At 41.0% G+C, this 18,815-nt stretch overlaps 3 protein-coding genes across 3 annotated transcripts; 1 reads left to right on the forward strand and 2 right to left on the reverse strand.

Annotated features, from left to right (window-relative positions):
- Positions 1–2,443: 2,443 nt before the first annotated feature.
- LOC137796710 (zinc finger protein 679-like) lies at positions 2,444–7,974 on the reverse strand. Its single transcript, XM_068594801.1, has 2 exons — positions 7,699–7,974; positions 2,444–4,083 (listed from the first exon to the last, which is right to left on the reverse strand). The coding sequence occupies exons 1-2, from the start codon at positions 7,895–7,897 to the stop codon at positions 3,299–3,301; spliced, it is 984 nt and encodes a 327-aa protein (XP_068450902.1). The 5' UTR covers positions 7,898–7,974; the 3' UTR covers positions 2,444–3,298.
- A 1,339-nt stretch (positions 7,975–9,313) lies between these two features.
- On the reverse strand, positions 9,314–13,847 carry zbtb49 (zinc finger and BTB domain containing 49). Its single transcript, XM_068594686.1, has 7 exons — positions 13,230–13,847; positions 11,994–13,117; positions 11,857–11,903; positions 11,701–11,774; positions 11,282–11,364; positions 10,876–11,037; positions 9,314–10,528 (listed from the first exon to the last, which is right to left on the reverse strand). The coding sequence occupies exons 1-7, from the start codon at positions 13,379–13,381 to the stop codon at positions 9,795–9,797; spliced, it is 2,376 nt and encodes a 791-aa protein (XP_068450787.1). The 5' UTR covers positions 13,382–13,847; the 3' UTR covers positions 9,314–9,794.
- Positions 13,848–14,044: 197 nt separating this feature from the next.
- On the forward strand, positions 14,045–17,111 carry lyar (Ly1 antibody reactive homolog (mouse)). The gene is made up of 8 exons (XM_068594688.1): positions 14,045–14,521; positions 14,651–14,765; positions 14,858–14,965; positions 15,074–15,154; positions 15,445–15,763; positions 15,991–16,044; positions 16,198–16,283; positions 16,833–17,111. The coding sequence occupies exons 1-8, from the start codon at positions 14,400–14,402 to the stop codon at positions 16,968–16,970; spliced, it is 1,023 nt and encodes a 340-aa protein (XP_068450789.1). The 5' UTR covers positions 14,045–14,399; the 3' UTR covers positions 16,971–17,111.
- The last annotated feature ends 1,704 nt before the right edge of the window (positions 17,112–18,815 follow it).

An 18,815-nucleotide genomic window follows, 5' to 3' on the forward strand; every position in this document is an offset into this window, starting at 1 on the left:
ATTAGGTTCATTTGGAATATTTGTGTGGGTTTTAAGGCTTAGCACACATTTAAAATGAAAAATAATTCAACAATTTGTTGAAAGGCCATTATTGCTATAATAGGCTGCTATAGTTGCAGCTGGAGGCCAGCAACGTACATGCATTCACATTATATGTATGATAAGTATTATAATAAGTAGGTTATATATTATCCTGACAACTCAGACTCAACAAACACACACACACAGAGAACGATTCAGCACCTTTCCCCCGGGATAACAACCGAACGTTAGAATGGTACAGAAGTACCTTGAATTCATAGCCCATTTCCTTACACAACTCTTTGAAGATGCGATGCTTCATAGCACTATTTTGCACGTAGTTCACACACTCAACTACAATTTTTAATACTTCTGCTGGTTTTGGAGGCAACGTTTTTGTTGCCAATGCATGACTGTGCAGAACACAGTGCGTAACAATGATATGTGGTGCATCGAATTTCACCAGCACTCCAAAACCAGAGTGTTGTCCCAGCATGGAGCTCTGTCTGAACAAATTACAGAAGCAATATTCCACGACAGATTTTTGTCTCTGAAGAAGTCATCCACAAGTTTCTTCACATCGAATGCCTTGGTTGTTGTTGTAAGAGGCTTACAAAATAAAAAATCTTCCTCTATCACGTCGTCTTTTATATATTGCACAAATACAACAAGCTGGCTTTGATTGGAAACGTCGGTGGTCTCGTCGAGTTGGAGACTGACTTTTGCTGGGCTTGAAATCAGATCTGCAACTACTTGAGGCAAGATGTCAGCGCTCTTGTCGTCTATGCTGCTGCTGATAGTGTCATTTGGAAGAGTGCTTTGGGATAAACTATCTTCATCAGTGTTTCTCAGCATGATATTTGCAATCTTCAACGCAACTGGTTTTACAAGAGTTTCAACTATGGTGTGTGGTACCATTTGCCCTGCTTTGCAATCAGGTACGCAACTTCATAAAATGCTGTAAGGATCAGTTTGTCGATGGGTACAAAGCGAGAACAGTCAGAGAAAGAAAAGTAGAAAAAAAAGGAACAATTGTGTGTTGTGGCCCGATGTTGCCAGTGTGAACAGGGCTTTACTGTCTGTGTCTTGACCTCTGCCGAACCCCTGAAAGTGACTGACCCCCTGAACCTCTGGGGTTCGATCAACCCAGGTTAAGAATCACAGTTATTGCCTTCACCCAAAGACGTTACAAGTTGAAATGCTGCCCCCTGCAGTCGTATCGCTGAATGGGTTATGGTTTTATTAGGATGGGTATAGAGGGGCTGATAGATTGATTATTTAAACCCCAAATAATTACCTTTACATAACTAATACCTTTAGGGATGTGTACATTACATTGAGTGGGTTTCAAAGCTACTTGAGAACATTTCAAATGTCATAGATGGAGCTCAGATGTACCCAAATGGCCAATTTAAGGATTACGCCTACATTTTCTTCTCGTTCAAGCTGGGGTTGATACCATTTGTTACACAGATTAATTGATTTGAATTTAAGTTTGTTTGTATCAAAAATCCCTTAAATATACCAGATAAAGACACCAAAATCTTGAGTAACACCAGAGAAAAATAATACAACTTGGCTCTTTTAATCCACAAGTTTCAGCTTTCCATCATCCCCAATTTATGTGCTTTCTAAGACTGTTTAGGGAGCGTGCAGAAATATTAAAATACTTAATTTTTGGAACAAACAAAAATAACACAGTTGAAATAAAGTGGGCATTGTCGTCAAATAGAGAAACTATTTCATTCAGATAACTTAAGGTGAGAATTTGTGTCCCTTTTCCTGTGGAAAGGGACTTCTTCTGGCTCTGCTCTTCGAGAAGTCCGTCACTGGCATCGTCACATAGGTGCTGTTTAACAACAACCTGATAACAAGCATTAAGAAGAACCTATAATAGAAATAGACCATCTTGTCGCAGATGGTCTCGTTTGTAGGTCATACAGAGGCATCAGTACTAAATTGAGACCTTTTCCTCAGCAGTTAAAAGTTTTTCACAGTAACTTAAGTACAAGAGACACTTTTTTAATCAGTCTGACCCACAGTTTCCACACCAGTTTTGGATCTCTTGTAATCCTTGTGGTTACTGTTGTGCACAGTGCTGTGGAAAAAAAAATTGACACAGATGCATTTTTCCCATAAATTGTCACACCTGACTTTTTTTTTGCTTTATATTTTTGTTTACATAGCTCTTTTACAACAGGTTTAGAATATAACTGAACTTTAGCAAAAGAAAAATAAATACAACTATATACAATATATGAATATATATGAATATATATATATATATATATATATATATATATATATATATATATGAATATATATATATATATATATATATATATATATATATATATAAACTGTAAACACCTTTACAGTACAACATAGGTATCACTAGTTGACACAATGTACCACAGTTGTATATAATGATTGCCCACATTAATACGTTTTACAAATGTTTAAAGCAGATTCAACTTAATTGAACTTCAGGAAACATAGTCATCTGTTTTCCTTTTTGAATTAGTGTTGTTTATGCTGCAGAATGAAATTCTGGTGGTTCATATTAATGATCAACATAAATATGAATACAGAGGAAATGCGAACTATAGAACCGAAACGTCCAGCAGATCTGGAGTTTATATTGTGGTCCCCAATTTCAGAGAGGCAGTTGCCAAGTTCGCCGTTGCTCCTCCAGCATTTTGTGGCACGACAATTACATTTTCCTGCACCGGGAGGCGTGCTTGTGTGTTTCAGGCAGGAATGAATTATTTAACATCGGTCAACATGTCACAGGAGTCACAGAACTCTGTTTATTGACTGGCTCCACATCTCCATTAACTATTAAACCACACCCAACTTTAATTTGACGGCACTTCACAGCAGAATCTAAACAGCTGTAGCCTCAGAGGCACGCCGGTGTTTTCCATGCACATTGCATTGGCGGCTCGCCGAAGGCGGCACTTGACCACTGCTCTGGTAGTTTTTTTTCGGCGTAACTCTTGGCAAGAAAGCGAACGATTTTGTATCTCCCACAAAGTCATAACCATCCCCTATATAAACAAGTTTATTAAATCAAAGTATGGCTATTTATGTTGGGCAACATTTAACATTTTTGAAATTTGTCTTTTTGTGAAAAAAAGGAATGTGTCGCGTAATGTAAAATAAGCAAAGCAACATTTTGAAAAAAGTCCTGGTTTAGGTCCCAAAACTCAACCAGCACTCGCATCAAAACAGTTAAAAAGATACCAAGATCTATTCCTTATTTTGGACTGAAGTTCTAAGCAGGACTTTGACTTGTGGACAATTTCACCCCGTGAACCTTCCGCATGTGCCTCTTCATCAGCAGTCTCTCAGTAAATAACTCGTCACAATCCCCGCACTTGTACGGCCTCTCCTCTTTATGTTTGGCCAACACGTGTTTCCTCAGAGTTGAACCTCTATTGAAAGATTTGCCACAGATGTGGCAGCTGAAAGGCTTCTCTCCCGTGTGAGTTCTTATATGTTCTGTCATGTGTCCTTTCAGCTTGAAACACTTGCCACAGAAATGGCAGCTGTAGGGTCTCTCTCCTGTGTGCACTCTCATGTGGTTCTGCAGATTGCTCTGACACGGTATGTGTTTGCCACATATGTGGCAGTCAAAGTTACCCTTGCCATCATGCGACTTGCTTTCGTGCGTCTTCAGGTGCCACGTAAGCACAGTTTTTTTGGTGAATATATAGTTGCATATGTGGCATCTGTACAAGGTGGTACTGGTCTTCTCTTGAGAGTGCTCTGGATCCTCGTCGGGGCTTTGCTTTGGCTCTCTGCTCTCCTCAGCTGCTCTACAGTCTTCTAACTGCTGCACTGTTTTGATGAGTTCTTTCGTCAAGGCATCCCCGTCATCGCTGTCCTCTGCTGGGGGTTGCTCCTCTATCCCATTGAGCCACAGTTCCTCCTTCTGCTCCTCACGCTCCTCTTCAATCTGGGATGGTCCCGGCTGGTCGTGGCACACGCCCGGGCTCCACTCCTGCTGTTTCGGGGCAATCTCTTCCACCGATGTCGGTGCAGTCGGCTGCTTGGCATCTGCAAAGACAGAAACAGAATTTAATATAGAATTATATGTCTTCCGAGTGTGTTACATGTTAGATTTGAAAGCAGATTACAATTACAGCGACTCTCCGGGAGCATCTAAACAGCATGAGAAAAGCGTTTCATATGGAGAAGCGCTGGCTGCACTGCATGCACTTGAACGGCATGCATGTCCTCCCTGTGTTTGATCCTGGCGTGTTTGGTCATTGTGGACGTGCCGATGGCGCAGGCGTAAGGCCTTTCTTCGGTATGAGTCCTTATGTGTTCTGTGGCCTGACCCTTCAGTTTGTATCTCCTCCCACAAATGGGAAAGGCAATTGTTTCTCCCTGGTACGTGTTCTCATGTGACAGATCATCTGACTCCTGGTGTCTGTTTTTCTCCCACAGACGTAGCAGGTGAACGCTCGGTTGGTCGGCCTTTTGCTTCATGAACTCCAAGGTGCAATTTTATCGAGATTTTTCTCACAACGACAGTTGTCGACAAGTTTTTCTTCTTTGTATATGAGATAATCTAGAGGACAGTGGTTGGTAATCTAGAGGACAGTGGTTGGGCATCCGGTAATAGCATTGCATAGTCTATCTGCTCTCCGACTGCTATAACTTAACTCAAGCGGTCTGGCATCTCGTTTTCTTCACGCTCTCCAACTGTGATGATCTGGAATAGTGTGTCTGTCACGTTGCTGTCTGCAGGACGTGCAGGTGTCTCCACAGACCTGGTCCGAAGTCAAGTCAGTTCCTCTTTAATGGCCACGATGACGATGACTGGCTCCTCGTTGGCCTCACTGGGAATGCATTCCTTCTGTGTAGGCTGACCATAAGCACAAACCTCCTGTGTTGGTGTGGGCAAATCGATCTACCTTGAATCTGTAACAGTGGAATGTTTTTGGTAGCAGCGAGAAAAATCTCTTCTCTGATCACAAAAGAACGAGATGGTGGGAAACTTGAACGATCCCCAGCGGCGGCGCTCGTCCTAACGGAGAAATCAAAGGAGGGCTGTGATTTGATAACAGCGACCAAAACTTGAATTAAAACGAACTTTCACCCCAAACATTAGAAAACAAAATTTATATTGAGAATGTGAGCCAATACAAGTGAGACTGTTGTTCTTGTAAGCTGGTTCAACACATTCATCTATGCTGCACTGCATAGCTGAGCTTTTCCTATCCGTGACATTTCTCCAATAAACGTCCGAATTATTCATCGTTAGTGAGCAAACCTTGTTTCAAATGGACCATGTGAATTTATTTTATGAAAGAAATCAAAGTAATTACTGCATAGGAAGTATAGCCATCACATAGCAGGGCAAGCGAATGGAAAATGGCTCAAATGCAACACAACACCAACACTATACACCCACACTTGGTGGTGTTGAAACTCTAGGAGTTTGCAACCTTCAGCTGGAGCTGAACCAAAGACTCCCTGGCAATACATGTCCCAAAAAACATCCTTTGGAAAAATTGAAGCGCTATTGAATGATGAGAGATTTTTAATTATTTTAATTGTGTTGTTAAACACATTACCTTTCTGGATCAAATAAAAACATGTGTCATAATGTGTCATCACAATGTGGTATCATAACTTAGTGTTACTCTTAATGTTGATATTGCACACTGATTAACAAGAAACATAAAAAATGGCACTTCATGTATAAAAAAAAAATGTGTATAGTCTGTATAAAATACTGTTGTCACATTATTGTTTGTTTTTATTGCCCCTGAAGTTTTGCTTCTACTTCAAATAATCCTGAAGAAAAATATGTACAATTTATCACGATCCACACTAAAACGGGTTGTGTTCACGTCATATCGATGTTCAAGGTGAGAAAAATGTATATCCTCACAATACTTGAAGGATGACAGAGTTGGACAGAAGCCTTGTGTAATTACAAAAATGGCAGCAGTCAGGGCCTGTTACCTTCTCTGCTGGCCTAAACAGAATCACAAAGTTAGAGCTATTTTATAATTATTTATTTTTTTGTGTGGGGTGTGCGCTGCGCTTGAACAGCTGATCAACTCAGACTAAAGGCGAAAGTAGAAAATCCACGGTCAGCCACTGAATTGCTACTTCAAGTTTCAAGTTTTTATTTGCTCAAGAGGGACAATGTACATTGCTGATTTGCCTGTCCCACTGCCAGAATGTACAGGCTGAGTGTCCTAAAGGAAAAGGTCAGGTAATACTAGTCCATAGCTCACAATACACAACAGTTCGGCATATATATATATATATATATATATATATATATATATATATATATATATATATATATATATATATATATATATATGGTTGGTATATATTGCCTTCACCCAAAGACGTACATACATACATACATATATATAAGAAACAAGAGACAAAAATCACAGTATAAGGAAGACACCTCACACTGCACACAGCTAAATTTCACACAACGGCATTAATCAGTTTGCACATGCAAGGTCTAACTCATTCATAAAACATCAATACATCACTCATCAATACATCACACATTCATGACAGCACAAAAACTATAAAACTATCTATCTGCACAAGTTTGGCTGGACAACAACCATCCCTTCATGTGCTTTTTAAAAGTGATAAAGGTTGGGCACTCCATAACAGAGGATGGTAAAGTGTTCCAGATGGTGCCGCCTTTGACAGACAGAACCGTCTGACCACAGGTGGTGCGCCAGTGTGGGATGACACAGTCGCCACTGTCGCAGGCTCTGGTGACTCTGGCCTCAGGGCCGCAGACAGGTCTCTGTTTAACTTCCGTTCTCTTAGTCATTTGGGTTAATTTGGTTGCAGACAACCATATTACTGGGCCTGTTTCATGTGTTTTACATTTTTACTACAAATAGAACCAATAGAATTTGCAAATTTGCGAAATCCTTAGGTTCGAACATGGCATGCAAAGCTAAAATAAGCCCTCATTTGTACTCAACTAACATGTTGTGTACATTTTTCTTTAAATCTACACTGTACTTTTATAAATGTGCAAAGTAACGTTTGTGCTCGTGATTCAGAAGTGTGAACAAAGAAGTTCATCACTGCGCCCTCTTCTAATTGGAGAAAAGGGAAAAGTGTAGATTTAAAAAGTTGATTAAAAATCGGTAGCCTACTGTATGGTGGATATGCCAACATGACCAGTGTATGCTTAAAAAAACTCATATTATTAAATATAAATACTCAACAGGGTTGGACATCTTGATCATTAAAGTAACATATAATTAACATCATTCATTCAATAAGTTTGGGGTTTGGGCCTCCACACAAAATAAAAGCATTGGCTGTCAACACGTTTCCTTATGTAAAAAGAAAACATGAATTTGTTTCCACGCTGCCATAGTGTGTCGGTAATTGCACAGTACAGAACCACGGTAGCCTATGTATACATCGTGGATGACATGGTGGTTTTATTTTGAAAACCGACGGGACCTGTTTTCCCGTCCTCTTCCTACAGGTGAAGTCCGCTTCTCGCCCGTTAGCTCGGACACGGTAACGCGAGCTAACGCGCGGCTCGCTACCGTAACCGACTTCACACACGGGCGGTGCGCATTACGACAGACGGTTATCGTAACGTCGGTGAACCGGCCCCGGCAGCCAGGTGCAGCGCGAACCGGGGACGCGTACCTGCCCTGTGCAGCCGGATCTCCGGCTTGTAGACCAAATCCAAGAGCCGCTGCAGCCTCTGGTTCTCCAGCCTGGTTTGGTACACCTCCTCCTGGTAGTCGAGCACTGTCTTCTCCACGAAGCCGTATATGTCGACAGCAGCTGCGGTCAGCCTCTCCGTGAGGAAGACGTTGAACGACTGAAGCGTAGAGTTCGCCATCCTGCAGCCTCCGTTAGCTCCCTTTGTAATTTTCTTCTTTTCTTTTTTTTTTTCGTGCAAGCGACGCGTTGCCCTCAGTGCACTGTGCAAAGAGGTACCAGCCTCAGCCGATGATACGACATATGCAACAAGGTGTCATAGCGCCATCTACTGTAGGGGACTGTGCATGACTGTAGTAGTGCAGAAGTCTCAAGACTTTATATTCACACATTGTATAACCAGTCATCACCACAATACGGTACACAGTTTTCTACTAATGCACAAAAGACTAATATCACAAATAGTTCTACCACAAATCTCTAAATATGTGGAAAAGAATAACTTTTTGCTGAAGTAATATCCACAAAAACACAGGCCAGAAACAGATGAATTCACTTGTCTTTATTTGAGGAAAACAGAAGAGATGTTTTGCTCTCATTTCAATGTTTGCATTTCTAAATCCATCAGAGAATAGAACATTTCCTTTAAACTTAAGTGAATAGTTTCCATTCTGGTGAGTTAAAGTCACCAGCACATATATACTTATTAATTCTGAACTTAACATCTTACACTACTACTCTTTATCATCATTGACCTTATGGCTCAACATGATTTGCTGAAGGATAAATTACAAGTGTTTCCGCCGTGTGACTACAAACAGGAAGAGCATCATTAGAATCACAACATGAAAACAATGTATTTTCTTTTTCCACCCAGCTTCACTCTGTATTCAACATAACTGTCGTATTATTTTAAAACAGATGAAAACCATGTGAAACAAGTCCCCTGCATTGAATGCATCGACCATCACAGGCCTTTCAACTTAATCTGACTACTTTTTACTAAATCAGTTAAGCTTCATCTGTAAAAAGGCATTAGCCTCGGTTCCATTCTGATAAGGATTGATTTACATGCGGGAGAGACGGAGAGGACGACAGGGAGGGAGAGGGAGTAAGAAGACAACATCATGGAAACACTAAATCTCCCCTAAAGGTAATACATGTACAATCACTTCTGTTTTCCTGTTAAATTTAATTGTTTTAGTTCTATCAAAACCCAAATTTAGATTTCCTTTTCCAAATGTTTGTCCATTAATATCCAGTTAAAAAAGGTTATTGGGCTACTATCTATCTATCTATCTATCTATCTATCTATCTATCTATCTATCTATCTATTTTGTGTGATAAGCTTATAAGCTTTCAGATAGTAAATGTCGTACTTTGTATTCCATGTGTAACAGATATATGGATGGGGAGCCTTCCCATTCCCAGCACTTTTCATACTGTATATCACCACAACAGGGATGAGTGCTAGATTTGTATTTCATTTAAAAGTTGTTTTTTTACTGAAAGTTATTACTGTGAAACATTACCAGGGCAACTGATCAACATTAAATATAAAGTACATATTTTATTATGTGAATATAATACAGCCGCATTTGACACTGATAGTTGAAAATAGATATGCATTTTTTACATTTTAAAGTGCAATGCAATATATACAAATATTTACACATTTAAATTAGAGACGCATCCTCCCATGTTTACAGTTGGAACCGTAAGAGGTAAATCCACACTGAATCCCAGATGGTAAAATACTGTTGCAACCCAGCATCTCTTTATTTAAGATCAACACACTCAGTGACATCTGAATGAGCACAGAAAAGCAACAGCATCACAAGTTTAATAACAGTGCAGAGCAATTATTGTGCTTTTCCACAGATTCCTGTATCTTTCCTTTAAGAAACAAAACTAGGAAGCTCTTGCTTTGATTTGGTGTCATGGTGAAAACTCTCAACATGTAGGTGAAACACCTCCAGTTATGAAGCAATCATATTGCTTCTTCATGTTTTCTTTAGAAGTCATTTGAACTACCGTTTAATTAATTAAATATTGAACATCTCAGTCGACGCAACGTTTCACTGCTCCATGTCATTATCATTCTGCAGCGTTTTCATTGCCAGGCCCCACAGAGTTACACTGGAGATGAACTGGCCTTCAGTGGACCTGTAGGAGCCACCACTGGGCCTGCTGGAAGAAGTGAGGGAACTGCAGTGATTGTCTGTGGGAAGAAGGTAGGGCCTCCCCACCGCGTCTCTGCCCATCTCCTCCGACATGTTCCCATTCTCCACATACGGGCCATACACAACCTCCTCAGACAAGTGGGGTTTGGCAAGCTTCATGTGGTCTGCGGCTGTTGGGGCTGCACCTCTCTCCTGGTGGTTGGAGGAGAGCAGGTGATGGGGTACCAGTGAGCGCAGCTCTGGAAGAGGGGTGGGGGTAGAAGCTGGGCTGAGGTGCATGCTGGGAGGGGGAGTATCTACATGTGGTGGTGAAGTATTAGCCGGTGACAGTTTCTCTAACGCAGCATGGGGCATCATGCCGGGGAAATGCTGCTCGCTGGTTGCGGCAGGAGGCTTACTGCGGCTGACAGGTTTGGGGAATGCGCCCACTCCATCTGAGCTACAAGATGGCGAAGAGTTGTCTGTGGCGGGGCTGTCGGCTGGCGCCCCCTTGCAGTGCATGTTGCTGTGTCTCCTCAACATGGCAGAGCGGGTAAAACTCTTTCCACAGGCGTTGCAGATGTAGGGTTTCTCACCAGTGTGTGACCGTATGTGACGCTGCAGGTCCCCTGAGCCAATGAAGCATTTTCCTAAAAGAAATTAAGAACACATGTTGAGTGTAAACCACGGTACAGACCTTAGCGAGAGCAGACTATAGTGAATTTAAATTCACTATTCTATATATAAAAACTCTGATCAACCTTCGCACAACATGACTCGTTCATTTTCATGTCTTCTGAGAAATAGCCATTACAATTTAGTAATTCATCATTAAAATGCTTGGTATGTCCAACCGATAGTCCAGAAGTTATCGATTGTCGAAAATAGTTGCAGATTTATTTTCAGTTAACTAATTGTTTCACCCCTGGAATAGAGTTGTATACAACTATGTCTACAGTGTAATCAATGTGAATAATACTTTCAAGATGTTCCTCACCACATGTGGCACAGCTGTGTGGTTTTTCCCCAGCGTGACGGGCCTTGTGCTTCAGAAGCTTTCTGTGTGTGTTGAAGGATTTTCCGCACTGGTCACATGTGAATGTCTTGTCTGTGGTGTGAGTCCTCTTGTGCTCCTTGAGATTGCTCAAGTTATTGAATCCTAAGATACAAGACAAGCACCGTGAAAAAAAGACAACATATGTCACAATTTTCCAACTGATTCTATAAACTAAGCAGCTCTTAATACTTTGTGAAAGTTAAATTTAAAAATGAGGACATTCAATAAGAACTATATATATATATATATATATATATATATATATATATATATATATATATATATATATATATATATATGAAGGACATAATTAAGATAATTGCTTCGGTTTAGAGCAGTCGTCTACCTCGACCACATATATCACACAGATGTGGCTTCTCTCCTGTGTGGACCACTTTGTGACGATGGACATCCCCTGATGCAGTGAAGCTGGAAAACACAGAGGAATATTCAATTCATAGGCAACTGTGGAGACTATTAGATATTATATTACAGGGCTGTGTCATACAGGGAAAATGTAACGCTGGAGCCTAAATTATAATCTATTCTCATTGGTTAATAAGTCGAGTACAGCCACAAATTCTTCAATTTCTTCATTATTGTCTTAACATTATTGGTATGTCTAAAAACATTTTTGTAAACTAGTAATAGGTAAGTAGTACATGAACATGCAATAAACTGCAAACTGACAAAAAATTACTTCAGGGGCAAGCTGAATGTCCAAACATATAAATGAAGACATTGCACAGATAGAAGGTACCATACCTTTTACCACATAACTCACAGATGTACGGTTTCTCTCCAGAATGTCGCCGCAAATGTGTCTGTAAATTTCCAGCCTGTAAAACAAAGTTAGTTAAATATTTCAAATAATTTTCTCCTCCGAGAATAACTGTGGTGAATATGAATATAAGACAATACCTGTGAGAAGTATCTCCCACAAACATTACACTGAAAGGGCTTCTCACCTGCAGAGAAAAATATTAAAACTGAATCCCAATTATTACGGAAACATCTCCTTGAATACCATGTGTGAAGGCCATTTAAACAGTAAATACCAGTATGTGAGCGCTTGTGCAGCTCCAGATTGCTCGGGTGTTTGAAGATCTTTCCACACACTTCACAACAATACTGCTTGTTTCCCATCTGCTGCGGTGGCTCTGACACAGTTTTCAGATTTTGTTCTTCTTGGTTCACAGGTGGAGGACTGGGAAGTTGCACATCTGATGCGGTCTCTGTCACCTGCTCCCTGTCTGAGTGAAGGCCCTCGACAGGAGCTTCTAAAGCTTCAGTCTGGACCACAGACTCTTCTTGAGGACTCTCTTTGGGACAGAGGACGGGTTCACTCACCGCTTCAGCAAACATATCCTCCAATGCCTTCTGAGATCGGAGGTAGTTGTATTTTTTCAGGTACACAGCCTTCTTTGGGCGCACTGGCCTGTTAAGCGTGGAGTCTTCTGAGTTAGCGGTGGGGGTGTTTAAGTTATCGGAGGGTGTTAAAGAAGAGACAGGAGGCTTTCCGACTGCCACAGATGTGCTCGGAGGACTGGACTGAACTGTGTTTCCTGAGCATCCAGGAGTGTTGCTGCCTCCATGGCTGACCCCGAGCTGACACGGCTGCTCTTCCACCAGCACCAGAGGGCACGGGCCTTGATTTAAGGCTGCAGTACTAGTCTGAAGTGCACTTTGTTTGAAGTACTGCTTACTATAGAAGTTACGGAGCTTGTATCCGTGGACAAGCTGTTTTTCTACAGGCGCCTGCATGCTGCTAGCTGTGTCACAGTTTGAGCTGCTGTTAGGCACAGAAACAGGCAACCTTTTGGTGTGTTCCACGTCACTACTAAAGCCAGGCTTTGGGGTTTCAGAGGGACAGTGGAGATCAACATCATGTGGAAGGCTGCTCCCCAAAAGGCAGTCATGCTCAGAACTCAGCATGCCCGGAAGAGAAAATGATGTGATTTCAACTGGTGGACGACACGGCTTGAGAAAAGTGTTACACATACTCTGAACATTTGGAACCTGCAAACACTGAGCAATGTCCAGGAGGGCTTGCACATTATCTTGGTTGATGTCAAGATGGGAGGTGTACATGTAGTCCAATATTTGGCCAATGCCACTGACATCCTGGATGACTAAGTTGAAAACCTCATTCTTCTGACTGGGGGAATTTTGGAATAACGACCTGGAAAGAACAAAGCAGTACTTTAGCAATATGTTACTCCAGAGCAGCAGCGTATAACTACTTTGAAAAGTGATAAAGATTGGAAATATGCCACTGAATTAGGTAAAAGCACCTGAAATAGGAGCTGAAAGCGGCCAGGACATTTTTGTGGGCTTTGAAGCAGACACCTTTGACCACCAGCATACAGTCACAGAGCAGACCCTGGATCCTCTGCTCCTGGAGCTGCTGCAGGAGGTAGGAGCTGTGGCTGGACAGGGTGTCCATGGTCAATCAGCTGCTGAACCGCCCAGCTTCCAACTTCTCCATCAAAACAACTTTCACACCAGGAATAATACAACTAATCTCTTATCAAGAAAAATGATAATTATTTCTTGGTTCGTTTATGACCAACATGTATCAAAACTAATTAGTGACGGAAGCGAGGACTTTAAATGGTAATTCAGATAGATAATTCACAGCCGCGCATACACCAGCGCAGACTCCAGCGTGTCTGTCTTGCGAGACCACCCATGCAAAAATTTGGAGGAAAAGCGCCCACAAGCTAACTGTAATGCTATGCTAACCAACCACGACGGTGGGGGAAGTGACTCGATTGCAGCACAACGTCTGTGAAGAATTACATCTACAAACGGGAATGGAAGGCGTGAATGCTGTTAGTTCAGGAAAGGCTCGCCATAAACATAAATCCAAACCTACATCCGCGAAGTCCCCCTCTTATGTGGATGATGGGTCACTTTAGCCAGCGTAAAATGTTACGTCACTTCCGGTGCAACCTGTATGTCGCACCGCCTAACAGTAAAGCAGATAACAACAAAGGACTCTTTAGATACTTGCAGTCTATGGTGTAATACACGAAAACCTTAAATTACTTTAACTTACCTGCGAACCAGCTGCAATGTAGCTCTTGAGTAAATAAAGCGTTGGTCAATATTAATTTCACGCCGGTCGGAACTTTTCTCAACCCGCATTTCACACGGACGACTATTGATGCTGCGAACGTTCATGGTGTGATCACGTGTGTTTTGAAAAGTTCCCACGAAAGCAACAGAACAGGAGGCTTGTAGACTTCAAGGAGCGGCTCACGGCACCGCCACGCTTTGATAAACACCAACTGCTCGCTTCTAAAAGCTTGTATTATCATTGTATCATTTATTGGATCAACTTCCGCTCGTACCGGCGCTGCGCTGTGAACAGTCGGACCCGACTGGGGGCTTTTGCACGAAGAGCATTATCTGGGTTAGCCGATCCGGTACATCGATACGGGAAAAAACGTGTCGTCAACATGGTGTTCTTCACCTGCAACGCCTGTGGGGAATCCCTGAAGAAGGCTCAGGTCGATAAACACGTGGGCATGTGTCGGGGTTGCCAGGTCCTGTCCTGCATCGATTGTGGAAAAGATTTCTGGTAATGCCCCGAGTGTCTACTGTGGTATCATCATCGCTTTTTACTCTCTAACATTTGCAATAAGAAAAAAACAAAAACACTTGGCACTATCGCTCATTCGCTGTGTGTTCAATGGTGTTTCTCTAACAGGGGTGATGACTACAAGAACCACCTCAAATGTATCAGTGAAGACCAGAAGTACGGAGGCAAAGGCTATGAGGCTAAGGCAAACAAAGGAGATGTGAAACAGCAGCAGTGGATCCAGGTACAACAGAGATAAATTATATAGATTACTGTATACTATCTGTATGTGTTGTTGTTTAATTTGCTTCTAACTTGATGAATCCTCTTATGAAGAGAGTCCATGACGCCATGAACAAACCTGGAGTTAGTGCAAAGCTGAAGGGTGTTCTCCAACAAGTCAGTTCATATGACAATGTCCCAAGAAAGAAGGCGAAGTTTCAGGTTGGTATTACTGACCAATATGTTTTTTTTACCACACTGTTTGATGAACAACTGGCTTGCCCACTTTAACTAATCAATATGTTTTTTTTTTTTTGCTCCTTTCCTTAGAACTGGATGAGAAACAGTCTTAAAATAACTAACACCAGTCTTCATGACGAAGTGTGGGAAATCTTTGGTGCAGCTGACAATGTAAGTTACTCTGCTTGAAGGTTACTTTTATTGTTTTGATTTGCCTGTTCTTTAGTGCACATTGTCACTGTCAGCATCCAAATGAAGGACTATTTTTTCAGTTTGTTTAGCTCGAATCTGAAGTGATGAAATTGCATTAAAAATGTACGACTGGGATTTTTCATAGATTATGTAACATCTAGGTAATACTATATGTGGTCTGGTTGTAATAAATTTAGTCAAAGAAAGGGGAAGTTTCCCATGTCTTCAATATCCCAACTGACTTTCCTTACTCGCCTATCATCTGTCAGCTTCCCAAGGCCCCGCAGGAGACTAAAGAAGCCGAACAGACAGTGACTGAAGTCAAAGCGGAGTCTAATGGAAATGAAAAGCAGAATGGCAATCCAGACGTTGAGAAGAAGAAGAAACTGAACAAACGTGAGCGCAAAGAGGCCCGTCAGCAGAAGAATGGGAAGGTCATTAAAGATGCTGATAAGACGGCGGCGGATGAGCCGGGAGAAGGCAAAAAGACAAAAAAGGACAGAAAGAGAAAGCACGGCTCTGAAGAAGATGGAGATGAAGAGCAGAATGGTGCCGCTAATGACAAATCCAGCAAAAGGTCAAAGACAAGTAAGGTGTTTTCTAAGGAGATGCTCTTGTTCTTAGAGTAATACACAATCTTTATTTTTCCAGCATCTTTTTTATATCTTTAATAAATCCAGATACATTATGTCTGTTTTATTGCAGTGTGTCTTGTGTTTAAAAGTATACTTTTAGAATATATAATTTAATTATATTGTTATGTATGTTAGCATTATCTTACTAGATAACCAGGTTATCTTCTTTCTGTTGTTCAGATGACCAAGAGGTTGCTGACACGTCTGAGACTGAGGATCAAACCGTTCCCAGAGGTAGTAATGTGGTTCCCGACATGACTTTGACTGACCTCTTTCAAAAGATAAATGATGTAAAATCTAAAAATGCCACCAGGGGTCAGTGTTGCTTCTTTTGTTAATTTGCTGCCTGCCGCTGGCAACTAATTTATGTCTCTGATTAACATGCAGGCAAATTCAACTGGAAGGGAAACATCAAGGCAGTACTGAAAGAATCAGATGACCAGGAACTGCAAGTAAAGAAACTGAGGAAGAAGGTGAGTTAGGAAGCGTTTGAATTGCGTTGTGGAAATGAGTCTGCAGTTTATTATTTGCTATTTTACTTATAATCCCTGCAGCACAGTGTTCCTCTAAATATTAATTATACAAATGGATCAATACAGGCAGATTATTATAAACATGTTTTCGTAATCCTATTTTCTCATGCAAATTATTATGTAATTAACATTTGTGTGTGTAATACACCATTATAAACAAGTAGAGAAACCAACAACATTGCTATTTACTAATTACATTTATTGACTGTTTATAGCTGTATAGCTGTTTAAAACAATTGTCAAGTTCTTGTACATATATAATTACTGTACTGTGTATAAGTGTCTATCCTTTATAAAAAAAATAGCATACTGTAGTTCAAATTCTAATTAGGCTATGGCCTTAAAAGTAGTGCGAATCGTCTTCTAAGCCACAGCTTGGCGCCGGTTTCATTGCATTGATTCTTTAAGCATTTTTATCCGTTAGAAGTGTGCAATTTCCAATTCTTTGGTTTAATAACAAGTTAAAATATGTTTTCTCCTCTTTTACAGGTTGTGGCAGCATACTACTCTTTCACTGGTGATGGGAATTTTAAAAAAGAGGAGGAGGTGCTGGCACTTTTCAACAAGAAGATCAACACCAATCCCAAATTTAGAGTCTTGAAGGACATGGTTAGACTTGTAAAGTAGACCTGTATGTCTCACCCGTCGGGCAGGAAATGTATGTTGCTCATAGACTTTTAAAATGTTAAAGTTATTGTTTGCCCTCCTCCCCCGAATGTTTTTGTACAGATTACTTAATCTCGAAGATTAAATAATTTTATAACTGAATTTACTGTCCTGTTCCTGTTCAGTAGTCTCGCTGATTGCAGCGGCCTCGTCATTGCGGGGAAGACTTTTCCAAATCATCACACAACGTGTCAGCAGGGTTTTATGTATGAAATGACAATTGTGATAGACGGCTGCTCTGTTCCACATTCCAAGCCCACGGTGAGGCTGGGAAATGGCACCTTATCTGTGGGATTGGATGTTGGAGTGGGGGAAGGGAAATAGGAGAGGTGCACCTGAGGTGAATTTGACTCTCACACGGGACGAAGCTAATGCACATTCCTCGGCACCCCGAACGGGGTTCACTTGGCCAGGTACACAGAAGCTCCATAGAAGCAAGACGCTTGGTGTCAGCCTCAGGTGAAGTTTTAATGCTGTCTGATTTTCCACTGCTAGAATGAGCAGCCCCTTTAGCCTGTGCACGCACACGCACGCACGCACGCACGCACAGAGACAGAGGAGGAAATCTGCCCAGCTTTATGAAGCTCTGCTAATCCCAGCAGGTTTAACACTGATGCTCATTCATCACACAACTTACTTGTAATTGTATATTGCATACTTTGGGTATTAGTCAAGCTGTTACTCCAGTTTGCTCGTATTAAAATGGTGTTTTCTAGTCCACAGTGTGACTCAATATTGCTTAATGCTTTTGTTTTAATCCAGACCCGACAGGATACCTCAGAACAACTGAAACTAAGCTTCTCTTTGCGGTTGCTAAACCCATCTGAGATCAACATTTTATTTGTGCCATTTGATATTGCAGGATTAACTGTGTGGCCATGTGTTTTTATGGGGCAGTTATATCACTGAACTTTGGTCTTAACGGCAGTCATAGCGATCAGAACAATATCATTTTCTTTTCTTTTTTTCTTTAGTGCCATTTCTGAAAGAAGAAACTATCTTTTCTCTTAAAGATTAAATGTTGAAGTCCTAAGTGATAAAACACTTGCTTGTTTCATTCGTCAGGTTTTACTGCTGAAGCCATGGTTTGAAGACTTTATGATCCAAATCGGCTATGTTTGAGAGCTTATATTTCAACTTGGATATTAAAAAAACTCAATACAGCAGTTACTTGGTCTGTTATGGCCAGTAGCTGATTGTTGAGTCCAAGATTGTTCTACTTGTCTTATAGTTGCTATTGTTATTAGCATTTAGCATTTCCGTGTAAATCTCACTTGTTTAGAAAATGTCTTATCTTATGACCTTACCATCTTTTACATATTTGTGAGCAATACTCAACATGGTCCCTTTACCTCATTAATATAAAGAAGGGTGGTTTATTATTAGTTACACCTTGCGATATGTCACGATAGTATCTAACGGTACGACAAATTGCGGGTGGCAACAAATAAATCAATTATTCAGGACTGTTACTTAAAACTTATATATTTTATATTTACTGAATAAACTGGCATCAGAATATGAGTGTTCCCCATCAGAAGAAGTGGTAGCAGCAAGTCATATTCACTTTTCTTCACTGCCTGTGCCCGGTCCGTGCCAGATTGAAATTGGATAAAGGTATCAGCAGTGTCAGATTCTTGCCCGTGCTATGTAAAAGTATACATTCAAGATAAAAGTTAAAACACAGCCAGCTACTATGCATTTTGTAAAGTTTGTGTGGAATGAAACAAATGTCTCCTGTTCAAAGTTTTTTATTCAATTATCCTCAGTTACCCATTTTGAAAGGTATGGGGGGCTAAACCTTTT

The sequence above is a fragment of the Clinocottus analis genome, unplaced genomic scaffold (genome assembly GCF_023055335.1).
Source record: "Clinocottus analis isolate CAN_PGR_092001 unplaced genomic scaffold, fCliAna1.0.p SCAF_3, whole genome shotgun sequence".
Classification (NCBI taxonomy): domain Eukaryota; kingdom Metazoa; phylum Chordata; class Actinopteri; order Perciformes; family Cottidae; genus Clinocottus; species Clinocottus analis.

Excerpts from the sequence above, each read along its gene's own strand:
- zbtb49 (XM_068594686.1), bottom strand. The coding sequence starts at position 13,381 with ATGGACACCCTGTCCAGCCACAGCTCCTACCTCCTGCAGCAGCTCCAG. Across the intron at positions 13,118-13,229 it reads GCTTTCAGCTCCTATTTCAG|GTCGTTATTCCAAAATTCCC; the intron begins GTGCTTTTACCT and ends TGTTCTTTCCAG. Across the intron at positions 11,038-11,281 it reads GTGTGATATATGTGGTCGAG|GATTCAATAACTTGAGCAAT; the intron begins GTAGACGACTGC and ends CTTGTATCTTAG.
- lyar (XM_068594688.1), top strand. The coding sequence starts at position 14,400 with ATGGTGTTCTTCACCTGCAACGCCTGTGGGGAATCCCTGAAGAAGGCT. Across the intron at positions 15,764-15,990 it reads CAGCAAAAGGTCAAAGACAA|ATGACCAAGAGGTTGCTGAC; the intron begins GTAAGGTGTTTT and ends TCTGTTGTTCAG. Across the intron at positions 16,045-16,197 it reads GGATCAAACCGTTCCCAGAG|GCAAATTCAACTGGAAGGGA; the intron begins GTAGTAATGTGG and ends ATTAACATGCAG.
- LOC137796710 (XM_068594801.1), bottom strand. The coding sequence starts at position 7,897 with ATGGCGAACTCTACGCTTCAGTCGTTCAACGTCTTCCTCACGGAGAGG. Across the intron at positions 4,084-7,698 it reads GATCCGGCTGCACAGGGCAG|ATGCCAAGCAGCCGACTGCA; the intron begins GTACGCGTCCCC and ends CTGTCTTTGCAG.